The 18,572-nt window shown below is 46.4% G+C and overlaps 2 protein-coding genes across 3 annotated transcripts; both read left to right on the top strand.

The window, feature by feature from the left end:
- Positions 1-1,261: 1,261 nt before the first annotated feature.
- On the top strand, positions 1,262-4,225 carry LOC117835112 (flavonoid 3'-monooxygenase CYP75B4). Its single transcript, XM_034714482.2, has 2 exons — positions 1,262-2,234; positions 3,312-4,225. The coding sequence occupies exons 1-2, from the start codon at positions 1,266-1,268 to the stop codon at positions 3,957-3,959; spliced, it is 1,617 nt and encodes a 538-aa protein (XP_034570373.2). The 5' UTR covers positions 1,262-1,265; the 3' UTR covers positions 3,960-4,225.
- Positions 4,226-10,953: 6,728 nt separating this feature from the next.
- LOC117840424 (beta-glucuronosyltransferase GlcAT14A) lies at positions 10,954-14,227 on the top strand. Of its 2 annotated transcripts, none has more exons than XM_072290679.1 (4): positions 10,954-11,977; positions 12,104-12,179; positions 12,411-12,538; positions 12,663-13,216. In XM_072290679.1, the coding sequence occupies exons 1-4, from the start codon at positions 11,428-11,430 to the stop codon at positions 12,701-12,703; spliced, it is 795 nt and encodes a 264-aa protein (XP_072146780.1). In that variant the 5' UTR covers positions 10,954-11,427; the 3' UTR covers positions 12,704-13,216. The 2 variants fall into 2 exon arrangements, with proteins under 2 accessions (XP_072146780.1, XP_034576821.1); XM_034720930.2 differs by lacking the exon at positions 12,663-13,216 and adding an exon at positions 13,427-14,227 and having other exon boundaries at positions 11,008-11,977.
- The last annotated feature ends 4,345 nt before the right edge of the window (positions 14,228-18,572 follow it).

Genomic DNA, 18,572 nt, shown 5'->3' with positions numbered 1-18,572 from the left:
CGCGCATGCGGCCTATCCGTCCGAATTTTTTGTTTTTTAGCCTTTTTGCGAAAGATTCTCACAAATACGTCCCTGGCGGAACCAATTTAAAAAATGGACCCTTAGCTTGGCGTCATCCACGCTAGCACCAAGCTTACACGTCTCGGTGCCAGCCACCCTAGCGCCAAGGTCCATGCGCAGCTGCTGACGCGGTGGATCTTGGCGCCGAGCTATCTACCACGTACCCCTTCGCGTTTCGAACTAAACAAGTATAATTATTTCGAGAAGTGTGTAACAAACTAAGCTGTGGTTCAACTGGTTAGGAGGTGGGCTTTGAAGTAGAAAAAAAGTTCAACATGGGGGTTTGAACTCAGGTCTCCAGGATAAGAAGCCCACCTCCTAACAAGTTGAACCACAACTTAGTTTGTTGCACACTTTTCGGAATAATTATACTTGTTTAGTTCGAAACGCGAAGGGGTACGGGGTAGATAGCTCGGCGCCAAGCTTGGCGCCAAGATCCATGGCGCCAAGTTGGCGCCATGATGGATGGTGCCAAGCCCCCGCCACATCGGCACCCGCGCCTTGGTGCCAGGATGGCTGGCGGTTGTAGCTTGCCGCCAGCGTGGATGGCGCCAAGCTAAGGATCTATTTTTTGAATTGATTCCGACCAGAACGTATTTGTGAGAATCTTTTAAAAAAGTACTTAAAAAATAAAAAAGTCGGCCTATCCGTTCCGGCCGGTAAGCCGTCCGGCTCGCTCGTCTGCTCCTCGTCGTGTCGTCGGTTGCGCCGTACTAGCGTTGAAGGAGCGTGAAGCTTGTTACCTGCGGTGGAAGGCACGCGCCCAAGGCCGTCAGCGACGCCGCCGCAAGTTGCTGGGAGCCAAGGAGATGCCGTGATCTGAAGATGACGACGAGGCGGCGCCACGATGGTGTGCGCGTCCTCACCAAAAGACCGACGCCCCCAACATGCAAGCAAAGGAGACGTGAAGCCCGGCACGTACGTGCATGTGCCCTACCAGGAGCCAACCAGAAGACAAGCGAGCTAGCCAAGAGCTTTGGAGAACGGTTTCCCGGCGGCTCTGCCGGGACTTGGATATCATCACGACCTCGACGACGACCCTGCCACGACGCCTACTTGGCTCCAGCGACACGACGACCATGCATCCTCGACCAACCACTATATAGCTACTACTTTATGGTAGTAGGTAAGGTAGTAGGTAAGGCAATGACTTGGCATCCGACTCACCAACTTTTTTTATCTCCGCTACATAGGTTCGCATGCACATGGCTTGTATTTCGTTCCCACGCATGTCATCAGACGGCAAATCCATGGAGATCGGGCGAACTATGGATATCCCAACCCCACTGCTGCTCTCCACCTTGGCAGTATCCGTGGTCATATGCTACGTCCTCTTCTGGAAGCAGGTGGCGACCAGGAAGCGTGCGCCGCTGCCGCCTGGCCCGAGGGGCTGGCCTGTCCTCGGCAACCTGCCGCAGCTCGGCGGGAAGACGCACCAGACGTTGCACGAGATGACCAAGGTTTACGGCCCGTTGCTGCGGCTGCGTTTCGGCAGCTCCGACGTGGTGGTCGCCGGGTCGGCGCCCGTGGCGGAGCAGTTCCTCCGCGCCCACGACGCGAACTTCAGCTGCCGCCCGCCCAACTCCGGCGGGGAGCACATGGCGTACAACTACCAGGACGTCGTGTTCGCTCCCTACGGCCCCCGGTGGCGCGCGATGCGCAAGGTGTGCGCGGTGAACCTCTTCTCCGCGCGCGCGCTCGACGACCTCCGCGCCGTCCGGGAACGGGAGGCCGCGCTCATGGTGAGGTCGCTCGCCGCCGCGGGGCAGGCCACGGCGGCGGTGCCGCTCGGGAGGGCCGTGAACGTCTGCACTACGAACGCGCTCTCGCGAGCGGCCGTCGGACGGCGGGTGTTCGCCGCCGGCGCCGGCGATGACGAGGGCGCGAGAGAGTTCAAGGAGATCGTGCTTGAGGTGATGCAGGTGGGCGGCGTGCTTAACGTCGGGGACTTCGTGCCGGCACTCCGGTGGCTGGACCCGCAGGGCGTTGTGGCCAAGATGAAGAAGCTGCACCGCCGGTTCGACGACATGATGAACGGGATCATTGCTGATAGGAGGAAGGCCGGGGTTACAGAGGAAGGCAAGGACTTGCTGGGATTGCTGCTGGCGATGGTGAAGGACGCCGGTGGCGAGGAGGATAGGATCACCGAAACCGATGCCAAGGCACTTATTTTGGTAAGTATCTGGTCGTGTTCGATGTATATATTCGCGTTGTTTCCAATCGAGTCATGGTTAGCGTTTGGCGACACACAGAAAAAAGGTAAAAAAACCCCCTAACGTGAAACTTTACTGTCAAAACTCAAAAGTACACTAAATTTGCATCTAAAAAGGGACCTAGACGTATCTAATTAAACCAAGAGCTTGCTTTTGCGCTTCACGTACGTCTTAGTAGGGTATAAATTTGTAATTGAAGGCCAAGTTTGTTATTGGTGTTGTTTATTTGAAGTAATTAACTAGCTAGTTTAAGTGTTTAACCATCTGGAAAGATTCCGTGACGTACCTTGTAAGCATGAGCGATAGGTGCAAAGCAACTGCTTTCGATCCCTGAGTTATGAATGCATGACTTTTGGCTTGCACATCTAAACGAGGCACCTGGCCCCGTTTTCTTCCACTAACTTATTTTTAGCACTCGTCACATCGAATGTTTAGATACTAATTAGGAGTATTAAACGTAGACTATTTACAAAACCCATTACATAAGTCGAGGCTAAACGGCGAGACGAATCTATTAAGCCTAATTAGTCCATGATTTGACAATGTGTTGCTACAGTAAATATTTGCTAATGATGGATTAATTAGGCTTAATTAGGCTAGATTCGTCTCGCCGTTTAGCCTCCACTTATGTAATGAGCTTTGTAAATAGTCTACGTTTAATACTCCTAATTAGTATCTAAACATTCGATGTGACACGTGCTAAATATAAGTCACCGGAAGAAAACGCCCCACCACCTTCCAGTGACAGCGATCCAACAGAAACCATTTCTTCAATTATACGTGGACCATGCATGGCAAATCCAAACTTTATTTAAGTAGCCAACAACGATGGGCTCGCACTGTCACTATCATCTGCAGTGACACCTGAACAGCTGAAATGCCGATATGACAAGTACTGTAGATAAGAAAACGTACGGAATAAACGTTCCTTTTCCTTGTGGTTATGTTATATGTATGAAGATGCTAGCTCACTCTGTGCGTATGTATGTCCGTCGTCATGCCTTGTTGATCGACAAACAAACGCCGCCGGCCGGCCAGAACCTGTTCGTGGCGGGGACTGACACGACGTCGACCATCGTGGAGTGGTCGCTAGCCGAGCTGATCCGCCACCCGGCCATCCTCAAGCAGGCCCAGGCGGAGCTGGACGCCGTCGTCGGCCGCGGCAGGCTGCTGTCGGAGTCCGACCTCCCGCGCCTGACCTTCTTCAACGCCGTCATCAAGGAGACATTCCGGCTGCACCCTTCCACGCCGCTCTCCCTGCCGCGCATGGCGGCGGCGGAGTGCGAGGTCGCCGGCTACCGCATCCCCAAGGGAGCGGAGCTGCTCGTCAACGTGTGGGGCATCGCGCGCGACCCGGCCCTGTGGGGGCCTGACCCGCTGGAGTTCCGCCCAGCCCGTTTCCTCCCGGGTGGGTCGCATGCGGATGTGGATGTCAAAGGGGGTGACTTCGGGCTCATACCATTCGGTGCGGGGCGGAGGATATGCGCGGGACTCAGCTGGGGCTTGCGGATGGTCACGCTCGCTAGCGCCACCCTGGTGCACGCGTTTGACTGGGAGATGCCGGCGGGCCAAACTCCGGACGAGTTGGATATGGAAGAGGCCTTCACTCTGCTGCTGCAGCGGGCGGTGCCGTTGATGGTTCATCCAGTCCCCAGGTTGCTCCCATTGGCATACGAAATTGCATAAAAACTCAAGATAGATCGAGAAATGCATGCTGTGCTCCAAGTTATGTTATGAGGCATCTATCTGCACTGGCCTCCGTTGCATTATTGTGTCAAATAAAGTCCATGCTCATTAGTAGTTCACTTTGATGTTGTACTATATATTGCTCTAATACGTCCTTACGTACGATTGGCATGCTTTCTGTAACGACCTAATATTGTTATTAACTAGCTGAGCATTGCACCATGAGCTAGCATCAAACTAATATAAAGTTTTTGTGATTGTTTGAATGCATTTGCATTTTTATTTCAACTATTGAGTAGATTGAAAATACATGCCTTGTGAAGAAAATCGTCCTTTTTCCCAATAATACATATGTTTAGTCATAGATTGGTAAACGGCGATCAGCATCACCAGTGCCGGAACGGCGAGGCCCGCGACCATCTCATCAGGCCAGAACTGCAGCATACTGAACCAGCCGGCGGCAATTGCACTTGGGAGGCACGGCGGCGGGCAGCTCGACGGAGAATTCTCCGGCCGCCCTTCTCAGGGATGTAAGCGGTGGCATGGCAGCCCGGCAAGAGAAACATCCTCGATCGGCATTGTGTAGCGGCAGCCGGAGATAGATGAGTTTGGTCGTACAAGACAAAAGAGCAGTGCAGACGAGCACCTATTCCACTGCAACTGCAGAGTGCAGATCAGCAAACTTGCGATGTGCGGCAATGGCAACCGGCCGAAACTACTCCGGCGAGCCCGATAGCCCGGCGAGCGCGACGGCCGGAGATAACTCTCTCCATCATGATGACGCACGTGGCAGCCTATGATGAGCATGTCGTTCCAGGCAACAGCCCGGCAGTAGATGAGCCCCCGGCGAACCTATGGACTTTCCGATCCCTTTGTAATACTACCAGATAACCAGATGCATCATGCATGCCAACATGAAAAAGAATTAAGCACAAGCTAACAACGTCATGCTACAGGGCCCAAATTTCTACACGCATTATTAATCAGCAAGCAAAGAGGCCACTGAAATGACAGATAATCATATGTATTGTGATCTTGTAAATTGAGCTGGGCCAAGTCCATGAGCTGATGCTGCTATTAACAGCTAACCGCGGCCCATTTCGTGGCCATTGACGCTGCAGTCCGGTTGATCACTTCAGCACAATCAAAATCAAAATCATTCTAATGTATTGTTTGGCAGTCAAATCTTAGCTGGTTAAATTCAGCTGTTATGATCCAAACAGGATCCAGCTAAATTAGCTGCCTAAAGATTCCTTTAGCGGGTTAAATCTAACTAAATTGCTAAAGACTAAATTGCCCCTCCACCTTCCTCGGAAAAAATATCTAAAGTGGAGGGGTAGAATAGACAAATACATCTTGAACTATTATTTAGCTAGCTGATTTAAACACCCTAACTAAATTTTAGCTAGTTAAAAGAAAGTTTCTAAAGCTTACTAGATCCAAACAAGATCTAAGTCCCACAGTATTGGCAAAGCTAGCACAAGTGCATACGTATATGCCATCAAAGAGTTTGTACCGGCATATGACCCAGCAGTCTAGCCGATGATCTCACAAGTTTACACAAGGAGAAACCTCCTGAGTACAACATGAGCATAAGTCTACTGCTTCCATAGTTTAATTGGAGGTGTTCTGCAGCCCAAAGCTACGGATGTAATTAACTGGAGGCCTCTCGAGACCCCAGGATCCAAAAGCCACACAATCCGATCTGATTGTCAGATGCTACTTGGCGCAATATACAGTGGGAAATTGTACTATGTAAACTTATAGTGAACTAGTATAAGGCCCGTGCTAACGCCACGGTCACATATCTAGTACTGCAAATCAAACAAATATTTGGTAATACAAAACAAACCATCAAAAGATGAATGTAGACCTTATCAGTAGTATCTATTAGGTGCAAAAGTTAATGAAAAGTCAATGAAATTAAAAAAATGTCACGTGACATTCAATAAGACATGAAATAAATTGATGCCGCTGTCAATAAGTTGGGTAAACTGAGGTGAACATCGCCACATTGATGGTACAAGCAATTTAGAGAAGGCCATAACCACCCCCCAATGCGCTTGCTTTGCTTTCTCAACACAATCCCAACCAACATTTCACAACAAGAAATGTTCTGACATAACAAGATGTAGCTTTGCGCATGCTTGAAAGGCTCAATGGTCAACCAACATTTCACCACACCATTTTCGAGTGCAGAACCTTCTCTCTGAACAGTTCTACTTGTTCATCCTTGAACCGCATGACCTGCTGCAACATAAGCCTAAGTATGGCACCAAGAGAAAGCATAAAAATTAGGAGCTGAAGTAATAAAAGATTCACTAATTACTTTTTACTTTTTTTAGATTAAGAAAAATATCCGGTCTTGAACATTAATTCACTACGACCACATAGAAACAAAATTGGCCACAAGGCTAGAAGATACACGAGTACTTAGATTCGAAGCCTCACATTGAGGAACTCAAAAGCAAGAAAGAAAGAGACTAAGAATGAAAGCTACAAAGGCTAAGCTTCAAACTTTTTCTAAGTCTTCCTTCAACCTTGCTATGGTCTAGTGCAGCAACAAGCTCTTTATATCTTCTGTCTTCTTATAAACTTTTCGATGTAGAGATTGTCCTATCTAATGGACACGCGCTGCTTGCTGATCTCTTGTCTCGTAGATACCGTACTGAGTCGATCTCGACCACGAACTCCACCAATCACACCTGGACCAAATCGGGCACCACCATCCCACCAAGTTGACCCTGATGCCGCCATCCCCAAGACTCCAAAGCGACACCCCAAGAGGAAAGCGACATCAAGAAGTCGCTGCCGCCGAACCATCAGTTCTTTAGTTTTCACCAGTAAATGTCATGGGAGGTTGAGGTCCCCACGACAACACCTTCAAGAAGGAAATGCACCATGGCACCATCGTTGCCGGCAACAGTCAAAGACCGAGCATGACTTTCGCCTGAGAACCAGCACAACCTGATGAACACCAACCGCCATCTCAGCCGCTTCCCTGCGAGTCCAGGCGACCGTGACCGGCCGACCACCTCCATCAATAAGCAACCACCGCCGCTAGAAGCCACTGAGGGCGCGTAGATCCACCAGCGGAGCATCGGAATCGGCCAAAGCGGGGCTGGATCCGCCGGCGTCCGGCCATCACTGCCGCCGCCAGAGCCAAACTAGGGCCCAGGAAGCACAACACGTCCACCGCCTATCGGCCGTTTGCTGCCGCTGCCAGCCTAGAATTACACAAAAGTAGTTGCAATTGTCATCTTTTGTGTAGAGTTTGCAAGAACTAACCATTACACTCAAATTTATTTGATATTCCAACAAAATAAGTTATTTCCAAGGAAGGCAACAATACAACCATTATAATTATGTGACAATGCCTGAAATCATCCAAATTTACATGAACGAATTGACAAAATTGAAGAGCAAGCTTTACTATGTTTTAGCAATGACAAAATCAGAGAACCATATGAGATGTTTAGGTAAGGAATGCAGGTATACATACCTTCATAAGACCTCACCTGAATTTTGTTTTAAAGGGCTGGACAGATTCATGATTTTCTCCAAATAATTCATGATCAGATACATGAGCTATGAATCCAAATTCAGTTAGCTGCCAATTAAATTTCAATGGCATACATTATGTGCTGAAAACCAGAAAGGTCAAAATGGGTGGCACTCTTTGATCCTAGAAATTGCACCGTGAAAGCTATTATACCATGAGAGGCCTCAAGTTTGGAGTTGGGACTACATAAAAGCTAAGATGCCATGAAGTGAAAAGGTAAGCACGTAATAAAATAGAATTTGGTCACAGACGTGTTTGCATGAGAGGCGGATTGCATGGCAGATTTTAGATCGGTGACATCTGCATGAGCAACAAAGCCATCCAAACGAACATTTAACTCATGCACATCACGAATGGGATTTTAATGCCATAACCACATGCCTCACCTTGGATTTTGCAGGCTGGCTTCCCGGTGATGCGCATGGCAGCCTTCAGATTATGACGCCTGCAGAACACTGCCACAACACCTGCATCCATTTTATTTTGCATTAGCTCAGACACTGATATAGCCCGCAGCTCCGTCCATACGTTTTTTGAGCAGCCGCCAGGTTCGGAACATACAAACAGAATGGAAATTTAGCTTACCAATTGTGCTTGCTCACTGGTTGCTGCTTTGATCTGCCATTCTTTTGTCATTCTTTCTTCTCCCTTCCATAATTTTGCACAAAGAGGTGAGATAAATTGAAAGCAAAAAAATACAGAATAAATGATGCCATGCATACAACCTGTCTCACTGTACAAAATAGAGTTTCTCTTAGCAATTTATAGCAAGTCAAGATTTTTCTCTCCCTCACTATGCAGATCTGAGCAGTGAGCACATAAAGCAATAAGCATATAGAGATTCTACTGTAAATAAAACTATTTTTTTTGAACGAAAGGGCACGAGAGTGTGCCTATTTCATTGATAAAGAAGGGTTACAGCCGGCTAACCGGACAGAAAGTAAAAACGAAGGAAGACAGAAAGGAAAAAAGCACACATAGTGTTATGTTTAGAAGAGAAGGCCCGCTAGATCTCTCGCTCCCGCTGCTATCCAAAGGTTGGTTGAGGATTTGATTTTCGCCATTAGCGATGCCGTTGGAGAACCCTGGTGGTGGAAGATTCTAGAGTTTCGCTCGTTCCATATTTCCCACATAATGAGGAGGGTGAGGCTTCTGATCGCTTTACGCGGGATCCCTGTTGTGGATGTGATATTGGTCCACCATTCTATGGCCGTTGTGCTGTGTTTCCATTGACCAGGTTGCAGGCTTTCGTGTGACAACCATTGGGCCACGAACTTCCAAATTTGTTTTGTAAATAAAACTATTATAGTTATTGTAATGGATCTCTGTTAAGCACCAATTTCTAGCAAGCCAAGATTTTTCTCTCCCTCGCTATGCAGATCTGAGAAGTGAGCACATGAAGCAATTAGCATATAGAGATGCTACTGTATATCTATTAGTTATTGCAATGGATCCCAGTTCAAGTACTACCAATTTCGAGCAAGTCAAGATTTTTCTCTCCGATCACTGATACAGTGCGTCAAACATTTTTAACATAGATATAACAAATCAAGAAGCATAATTGAATTCTGGATTGATAAAAAACTTGAAGGAGATGAAGAAGAGCAAACATTAACCATTCCTTTTGTCTTGTTTGCATGAAGACATCCCTGGCTGATGCCACCATCCAGCTAGAAAGAAAACCAAACAGAAACTTTGCCATTAGCAATTTCATCCCGGCTTGATGTGGAGCTGAGGAACGTGATGCCTCAATTAATTTCTTCTTCCAATAAAACCTAGCAACGATACGCACAGCACCCCAAGGAAGAACGTTCAGAATCTTCTTAATGATGGACTCCATGGTCACACAGGAATCATGCTCTGCAGACGGTCAATTATTGCAAATCATAACACTTCCATTAGAATCCAAATAAGTAGTGCACGACATGATGTCCTAGATCGATTAGGCACAAACTGGGAATTGACCAAGTAGTCCTGGAAAAGATTCGATGATACATTGGGCTATGAGATCCGAATAAAAAAGCTAAACCAAAGAAGGGGATTCACCTTGCGAAGGGGAAGCAGGGCGGCACATGGAACGGGCAACGTGGACTCATCGAGGATTTGCAGCATGAGGATGAACGGCCTCGGCAAGGAGGGAGAGAGGGCCGCTGCAGACCTGCTACGCTGCGTCGGGTTTGATGCCGGAGCACCGGAAGGAGCCAGTACTTGTTTTTCCCTGGCAACTGCACGAAACGGACTTACCAAGGCGACATGGCCAACCCGGAGTCCTGGTCGACCGCGGTGGCGGCGTGGATGTCATGGTTGAGCATCCATCAAGGTCGTGCTGCGAGCGTGGGGACGGGAGGCGCCAGATGGAGTGCAGTTGTAGCTGTCGTGCTTAGATGCAGCAAATCGTGTGTCATCCTCTGCATGGCGACCGGTGATCTGGGCGTCGCTTATCTGAGAAGAGGTGGTGCGGGGGGAGTGATCCATATAACAGTGGCCATTGGATATTTCTTTGTGTGTTCTTCCAAATTTCTATACGAATGTATACTGGCACGCCTGCGGAATTAGTAGAATGTATACTAGCACGCCTGCGCAAATTAGTACTACGTGTGACCCGTAGCTTCCTAGAAAGCTCCTCGGGGGAGCATGTCCTCTTTGCGAAACACCGCCGATCTGTGGAACTGTGTGTTTTTCTGGCCGCCGGTGCCGGACCAGCACCGGCGCGGGGGCTGCACGGTGCTCAGCTCAGCGAAACATTTCCCTGCTAGTGCATCGTACTTGTGATCCCGTAGAATGATTTCGTAGACTTTATGTTAGTGTAAAAGACTATTATAGTGATGATATTTATATTTTTTCTCTATGATACTTTTATACTACATACACGATTTATATACTATCCATATCATAGATAAAGTTATTTTCAGTATACAATTAGTTTTGACTATCGCACTAGTCCTATTTGAACTTTAGTATATAAAAGGCACGAGATAGGCGCTATGGAGTATGGACAAGTTGATGAGAAGTGCAGCGTGCCGCTTTCGGTTCCGATCCTGTCTGATGAGGTGTTGTCCACAAGAGAGATCTCGTCTAGGCCCACGCGCCTTCGTTTCACGATCACAAATCCAGCGACCACCAGGCAGAAACGAACCGCCGCTCCGTGCTCTGTCCATGTCGTGGCGATACACATGCTACTATACTTGCAGCCTTGCAGGTTCCCTTCTCTTTGAGATGTCGTCTTGAGAGATTTTTCTGAAAAAAAAAAGGGCGTTATTGTCTGGAGTTTAAGCAAAGAGATACATAGAATTATAGATATGTCCCGGCCCTACTGCAGCCTGCAGGGCAAGAGTGCAAGGCACAGGCACCCCGAAATTAGATGGTGAATTCAGAGAATTTTGTGTGCAAATAATGCAGACTTTGGAGGGGCAAGCATCTGGTGCGAAATGCGATGATCGGCGGGAAGCACTCAAGAAAGCGTAAACCCACCACCCTTCTTGTCCAAATGATTTGCAGCGCTGAATAGAATAACAGCAAGAAAAGTCAGTGCAGCCACCTCTCTCACCTTATCATCATGTGAAAGGTGAAATCCGATCCTCCTCCTCCTCCCGACAGCGACCTCCCTCCTCCTCCTCCTCCTACTCCCCGGCCTTTCCTTTACTTCTCTCAAACGCTCGAGCCAATCGCAGCATCGCACGCCACCCTCTCCATCCTCCTCCTCCTCCACCTCCAGTGCTGTTCACAGGTCGTAGATCTCGGGCTCACTGTGCGAGTCCCCATTGATTGATTTCGAGCTATTAGACTGCGCGAGTAATCCACAGATTGACCGCTCGATCGATTGAGAGAGTGAAGAGATTGGTTGGTAGTTGGTACTTGCCTACTAGGTGGGGGAGAGCGAGGGAAAGCAGGGAGATTGATGCGTGCATGGCGATGCGGGCGCGGGTGATGGGGCTGGGCGGCGGCCGGCGGGAGCTGCTGGTCTCCGCCGCCTTCACGGCGCTCCTCGTCGCCTCCATCCTCCTCCTCCCGTCGCTCCTCCTCACGGGCGCTGGCGCGGGCCCCAAGAGCTGGCCTTTCCTCTCATCGCTGGCCGCCTCCGACGGCGCCGCCGGCGAGGCGCCGCGGTACCCGGTCTCGTTCGCGTACCTCATCTCGGCGTCCTCGGGGGACGCCGGCCGCGCGGCGCGGCTTCTGGCGGCGCTGTACCACCCGGCCAACAGCTACCTGCTGCACCTGGACCGGGAGGCCCCCGCGGAGGAGCACCGCCGGCTGGCGGAGCTCGTGTCCGGGCGGGGCGTGTACGCGACCGCGGGCAACGTGTGGATCGTCGGCAGGCCCAATCTCGTCACCTACCGGGGCCCCACCATGCTCACCACCACGCTGCACGCCGTCGCGCTGCTGCTCCGCCTCCGCCGCCGCTGGGACTGGTTCGTCAACCTCAGCGCATCCGACTACCCGCTCGTCACCCAGGACGGTAATGGCTTGCTGATTTCTACAGTTTGCTGGTTGCGAATTGTGTGCTGATTGATTAATCGGGTGATTATATGCTTGCTTTGCTGTTGGTGTTGAAATCTTCTTTTTTTGGAAATTTCGCCTGCAGACATGATGGAGGCGTTCGCCGGGCTGCCAAGGGACCTCAACTTCATCCAGCACACCAGCCACCTCGGCTGGAAGATGTAAGAACTCATATGATACTTACTAGTTACTACTCGTTCTGCAACAAGAGAACTGTGTTAGGACTGCAATGATCATCATCAATCCTCTAGTCCAAAGAGCAACAAGAATCCCTCCTTTGTTCATCATCTTTTATTTTTCGATTTGCTCGACAATGCTTTGAGACATTTTGGGGGGAAGAATGGGAGAATGCAAGCGTTTGACAGGGGATTAAACTGATGGTAGCTCTGCAGAAAGAAGCGGGCGCGGCCGGTGATCCTGGACACGGCGCTGTACGAGGACGGGCGGGCGGAGCTCCTCCGGCCGGAGAACATTTCCACCAACCTCCGGAGATTCCCCACGGCCTTCAAGCTCTACACAGGTGCGTGCCATCGTCTTCCACGCTCAACCCATCAACCAGCTCCTCGATTTTCGCCTTAAAACCCTTCTTGCACTCGCATTCTCGCGAGCCGCCGATTCATGCGAGAATTGAACTGTTTCCGTAGGAAGCTTCCAGTGCATCGAACGGCCGTGTGGTGCACAATGATATTGCGTGTTAGCGGCCGATTAGGACAGCATATTTCGTCAAACCGGTTGTTGATCGGACGGTACGGCTCCGTACTCTCCGCCTATTCTCTCTGTTGTCACACGGATGATGCCACCGGCCGGTAGCTGCTGCTCTGATGAGACATTACCTGTACTCGAAGTCACGGAAGACGACAGTTGATCAGTCATTAGCAAGTTCATGTGGGCCGTGAGCCGGCCTGTGATCGGCAGCACCGACGAATTCCAGCGCAAAAAAAAAAAGAATCTTATCTGGAATGGCGTCTAGTCAATGGAGCAGGTGAGGCTGTGCGCAGTTCGCGTACGGATCGCAGCTAACCGCAGTTGATTACTCTGCCAGATCTGAACCAGCGGTGATCTTGGTTTGTTTATGCATTGGAGCTCGCAAATCCAGCGAGACAAACCAATGTGCCGATGCATTGGCAACGGGAAAGCGAAAGCTGCTTCCATCTCGGTTTTCTTTTGCTAGCGCTTGCTTCCAAGGAACGGCAGGAATGCCGACATCCATCTTGCCGGGACTCCAAGCAGATTCAGTACCAATTTCAGAGAAACCATATAGTACTGAAAACCGTAAAATTCCTGTACATGGTATGAAAAGAAAGAATTGTATGATTCCTTGTTTGAACAAAGAAAGAATATCTTCAATGATTCCATGAACATGTTGATTCCTGAACTTGCCGGCAAAGCTGATGACTGAATGTTGCAGGGTCGGCGTGGACGATGCTGTCGCGGCCGTTCGCGGAGTACGTGACCATGGGTTGGGACAACCTCCCCCGGACCCTCCTCCTCTACCACGCCAACATCATCTCCTCGCCGGAGTTCTACTTCCAGACGGTGGCCTGCAACTCGCGGCGGTTCCGCAACGCGACCGTGAACCACGACCTGCACTTCATCCGGTGGGACAACCCGCCGAAGCAGCACCCGCTTTACCTCACTGCCAGGGACTACCGCCGGATGCTACTCAGCGGCGTCCCCTTCGCGCGCAAGTTCAGGGAAGGCGACCCGGTGCTGGACCGGATCGACCGGGACATCCTCCGGCGGCGGGACCCCGGCCAGTTCGCCTACGGCGGGTGGTGCTCCGAGGGGGGCGCGGCGCTCTGCGGCAACCCGCAGGAGCCTGGCAGGGAGGGCGCTGTCAAGGCCGGCGCCGGGTCCCGGCGGCTCAAGGCGCTGCTCCGCAAGGCGCTGTCTCCAAAGAATTTCAGGAAGCAGCAGTGTAGATGAGATCACTACACAATTCTATTTTTGCGGTCTCTAATTCTGATCAAACATGTCATGTATAGCAAAAGGAACGACATGAATTCGAGGAGGCAATTTTGGTTCAGAAGAGAGAAGACTCCTGAAACTCTGAAGTAGAGAGAGATAGTGCAGCCTTTACAGAATACTAGTTTCAGGAATGCTACCAGTTATGGGCTGATTATTAGCGATGAAAAGGTCATTAGTTTGACAGAGCTAACATTCAGCTTGTGTACTTCACTCTCGTATCAGCAAACAAACTTTACAACTCTGTGTACAGGGTAGAACCGCCTGATGAAGTACTTGGTGCCCGTTTCTCTGCACAAACATGCAATGTTTCAGCCTTTTGCCGTATTTTGTGTTGCAACAACACCTAAATTTTCGTTACAGATACAGTGAAAATATTTCACCGGCGCTTGGTCAAAGCTTCGTCCTTAGTATCTCGAGGCTCATTTTGAAGCCTCCAGGTGCTCATTTTGAAGCCTCCAGGTGAAACCACCTAGAATTAGTTTCAACTAGAATTTCTAAGTGAACACTTTAGAAAAAAAAGAGAAATCCTAGAAATTCTAAAAAAAGTAAAACATCTTGCCATTAATCGGTAGACTCAAATCATCATAGCAATTGTATCTATTATGTTTTCTAAAAAATTACGCACCTATACCATTATAAAAATAGCATAAAGTAACCTCCTAAAAATTACCCACCTATGTCATTATATAAAATCAACTAAAGTAATCCCTAATCTTCATCAAAATTACCCACTCATACTATTATAAACAATATTTAAATAATCCTCTAAATTTGGATCTAAATTTTCCACCACTAATACTTAAAAGAACTTAAAGTAACACCTTAAATTTGCATCTATATTACCCACATATGCGCATTATTAAAAATAACATGAGGTACATTTGAATCCAATCATCTTAATTAAAAATATACAGCAATATATGAGTTTAAATCATCTATTTCTTACACTATTGGTAATGATATAATAACTAAGGTATATACGCATGATGTGTGCGTCACCATTTATAAAGATATAGAGCAAGTGATGAGAATATAGGTTTCTATGTTAAAATTATAGCTCAAAGTTAGAGTCCATTAAACAAATTCAAGTATGTACCTGTGATGCAAAGTGAAAAGTTAAATATTATAAATATGGATGCAGATATTATAGAGTAATTACTAATTAAAATCTATCACAATCGGACAATCGGATGAAGATAATAAGTATAAATCTATATAAGTATTGTGTTCGAATATTTAACAAATAAGATGTAGCTCATTGTAATAGTTTGGTAGTAATATGGTCTCATTTTTTCACTGGAAACTCCGCATTAGTTCCCACTAGTTCCCACGAGACAGGCTAGAAAAAAATACAAATCCTAAAAATTCTCAAAAAAATCAAAAATATCAATGAACAATCATGTCAACTATAATAATCATAGTCATTGATCTCTTATATTTTTCTTAAAAGTTACCTATCGCTATCATTATAAAAATATTCAAAATAAACTCTAATCCTACATCTAAATTACTGAGGTCAGCCATGACAAAAAATAATCAAAAGTAACCTAATAATCTTCGTCCAATTTACTCATACCTATAGCATAATTTAAAATATCATTCTAAATTTGTATCTAAGTTACCCAGGTATGTTGTTATTAAAAATAACATAAAGTAAACACCTAAATCTCAATCTAATTATCTTCATGTGCATCATATAGAAATGTCCAAAAGTAAACTAATATATGATTTTAAATTACCTATATAGAAATACTAAGTTAAAGTATATACACATTATGAGTGTCACCATTTATACATGTACGTGAGGAATTGATTAAAAGTATTGATTTTTATGCTAAACACAATTGATGGAGGAGCGATACAAAATGAAAAAAACAGTGTGAATGTGGATCAAAAAGCTTCCAGGCCCCGTTTGGATCCCTTCATTTTGAAGGAATTGGAATCTATTTAATGGAGTAGGCTAATTTATCTTGGAATGTGGGATTCCACAACTTTTCAAAGTTTAGATATAAGCCTATGTTAAATTCATAGGGTGGGAGATGGAAATTGATTCTATAGATTATGATTATTAGAATGAAATTCAATTCTTAAAGCGCGCTCTTTGACTCGCTTCCATGTAGTAGAAATGCAGCACATAAGTATCTCTCACATATGGCCAACAATAATAACAAATATATTCCACATACAATTATATTATTTTAATTAATTTATGTCTAAATTATGATTATTAGAATGGAATTCAATTCCAAGGATCCAAACGGGGCCTACTCCCTCCGTCCCAAATTATTATTAGTTTTAGCTTTTTCTAGATACATAGCTTTTGATATGGCTTTTTCTAGATATATAGCTTTTGATACGCATCTAGACATGCATGTCTAGGTGCGTATCAAAAGCTATGTATCTAGAAAAATCAAAATGAATAGTAATTTAAAACGGTGAGAGTACTAAATTAAAAATCAATCACAATTGGATAAAGATAAATATATACCTATATGAGTATTATATTGAAGTTTTGAAAAAATGAGAGTAGTATGTAACCAATTTTAATTATTAGCAAAAAGTTTAATTTCAGATCCAATATGTTTTATAAATATTAGTCCGTGCGGGAGCATGGGTTGATGGACTAGTACACAACAATTCATTTAAGAATCTTGGTGCGCCCGATCTATGAAGTTCTGCAGAAGTTTCTAGCTAGAAATTTGAAGTTTTGACGATGGAATTCCATATCATGGTTGCTTTGGTACAACCATATAAAAACAGATTGCGTGAATATTACATAGTGCAGAGCATGAACTTCATTTTGACCGCTTAGCTCCTATAGCACATCAACGATGTACCTTGACTCAAGCAAGAAAAGAGAACGCGTGTGGCCATTGCTTTGCCACAAGTCAATGCCGTGGCCAGTCTTTTTGAGCAAAAGGGATAGACCAACCGACATTTTTCTTCTGGAAGAGAGAACCTGATGTTCCATCGAACCGATCATTGTTGCGAAACGGAGTGCACTCCACTCTGATCCAAGTTGTCACCACGGCGTCGAGGAATTTTTTTTATTTATATTTTTTTTACAAATTTGCAGAATAAATAGGCAATCCAAAAATTTGCAGAAATGAACCCCTGCCACCGGATCAAACGCCTACCACCGGGTGAAACGGCTGTAGCTTTGCACGTGCGCCACGTCAGCTACCAAATCCGCTTAGCGTCGTTTGATTCAGCAGGCGGCACACGGGTTGTTGGGGCGCGTGGGATGAGGCTGTTTTCGCCAGATGGCACGGCGGTATCCGGTTTCTGTCGGATCAGGGGGCGGTAATAAGCGCCGCCAATTCAAATGGCGGGAGCGGGATTGTTACCGCCGCCTGATTCGGTGGTAGCTGACCCCGCCTTTAAAATGAGCGGAGCGGCCGGGGGTGGAGCCGTGCGCTTCATTCGGACACCAACCAAAGAGAAAGGGAGGAGAGGAACCGAGAGAGAAGAGGAAGAAAGGGAGGGAGGAGAAGAGAAAGAAAGGGAGGGAGGAGAGGAGTAGGGTGGAGCTAGTTTAGCTTAACTCGTAGTTGGTAGATGTAGTAGTTGATATGCTATATAAATAGTGTAGTGTTTAGTATTAGATGAAATCTAGGTGTTTATATGAGACGTAGAAAAATATAGGTTTGTTGGTATAGTGTATTTAGCTTAGTTATTTTTGTTATAGTAAAATTAGTTTGTTTATTTATTTAGATAAATTTAAGATGAATATTATTGGCAATGCATGAGTTATATTTTATATAGTTATTCAAAATGTACGTGTTTTTTTGGTTAGTTGAAATTATTACATTTAGTTATAGTTTGTGTTCATGTCGTGCATATCTTTATATAGTTTTTCGGAATGTAGGTGTAATCAGAGTTAGTTAAATTTAGTAATACTTAGTAATACTCTCTGTTGATGTCGTGTATATTTAGTAATGTTGTCTGTTGATTAGGGTTAGTTAAATTTAGTAATATTTAGTTTTTTGGAATTTGTTGATATATTTAGATTACTGTTATTATTTGCAATGCATGAGTTAGATCTTTATATAGTTGTTGAAATGTAGGTGTTGTTGGAGTTAAATTAAGAACATTTAGTAATAATATCTGTTCATGTCGTGTATATTGACAGGCATGTCAGAAAGTTTATTTTTCCAAGTGTTCTATGGTAGGGGGAGGTTATATATGGTACAGAAGGGGTAGATTTGTCTGAATTTCAGTCATTCTCCAAACAATTAACAAGAGCAAGAGGGAGGACTTGAGCTTCAATATGTAATTGGCTATTTAAGGCTTTCAATCTTGATAGAGATCAAGTTGAGCTGTCTGTTAGGGCTGTAGTGGGGTTTCGACCTGACATAATATTTTGAGAGCTGATGCCGCTCGAAGGAACCCAGAACTGGAGAGCCTATGTAAATGCTTGTACTCAGCATGGTTTACCGCTAATATTGTTTGTTGAAGTGTTCCAGAAGATTGAATCTAGCAGTCAGTTGCAAGAAGAAGTAGGAGGTGGGGAAGTTAGAGGCGAGGAAGGTGGGCAAATTGAAGAAGATAATGAAGATGGGGTAGAAGAAGGAGATGCAGAGGAT

Source organism: Setaria viridis, chromosome 9 (genome assembly GCF_005286985.2).
Source record: "Setaria viridis chromosome 9, Setaria_viridis_v4.0, whole genome shotgun sequence".
NCBI lineage: Eukaryota > Viridiplantae > Streptophyta > Magnoliopsida > Poales > Poaceae > Setaria > Setaria viridis.
This window is presented reverse-complemented; position numbering and strand designations above follow the sequence as displayed.

What these genes read in the sequence shown, in the direction of transcription:
- LOC117835112 (XM_034714482.2), top strand. Translation starts at nt 1,266, where the DNA reads ATGGCTTGTATTTCGTTCCCACGCATGTCATCAGACGGCAAATCCATG. An exon ending in ATGCCAAGGCACTTATTTTG is followed by an intron (nt 2,235 to 3,311) that starts GTAAGTATCTGG and finishes CCGGCCGGCCAG; the next exon opens with AACCTGTTCGTGGCGGGGAC.
- LOC117840424 (XM_034720930.2), top strand. Translation starts at nt 11,428, where the DNA reads ATGGCGATGCGGGCGCGGGTGATGGGGCTGGGCGGCGGCCGGCGGGAG. An exon ending in AGCCACCTCGGCTGGAAGAT is followed by an intron (nt 12,180 to 12,410) that starts GTAAGAACTCAT and finishes GTAGCTCTGCAG; the next exon opens with AAAGAAGCGGGCGCGGCCGG. An exon ending in GGCCTTCAAGCTCTACACAG is followed by an intron (nt 12,539 to 13,426) that starts GTGCGTGCCATC and finishes TGAATGTTGCAG; the next exon opens with GGTCGGCGTGGACGATGCTG.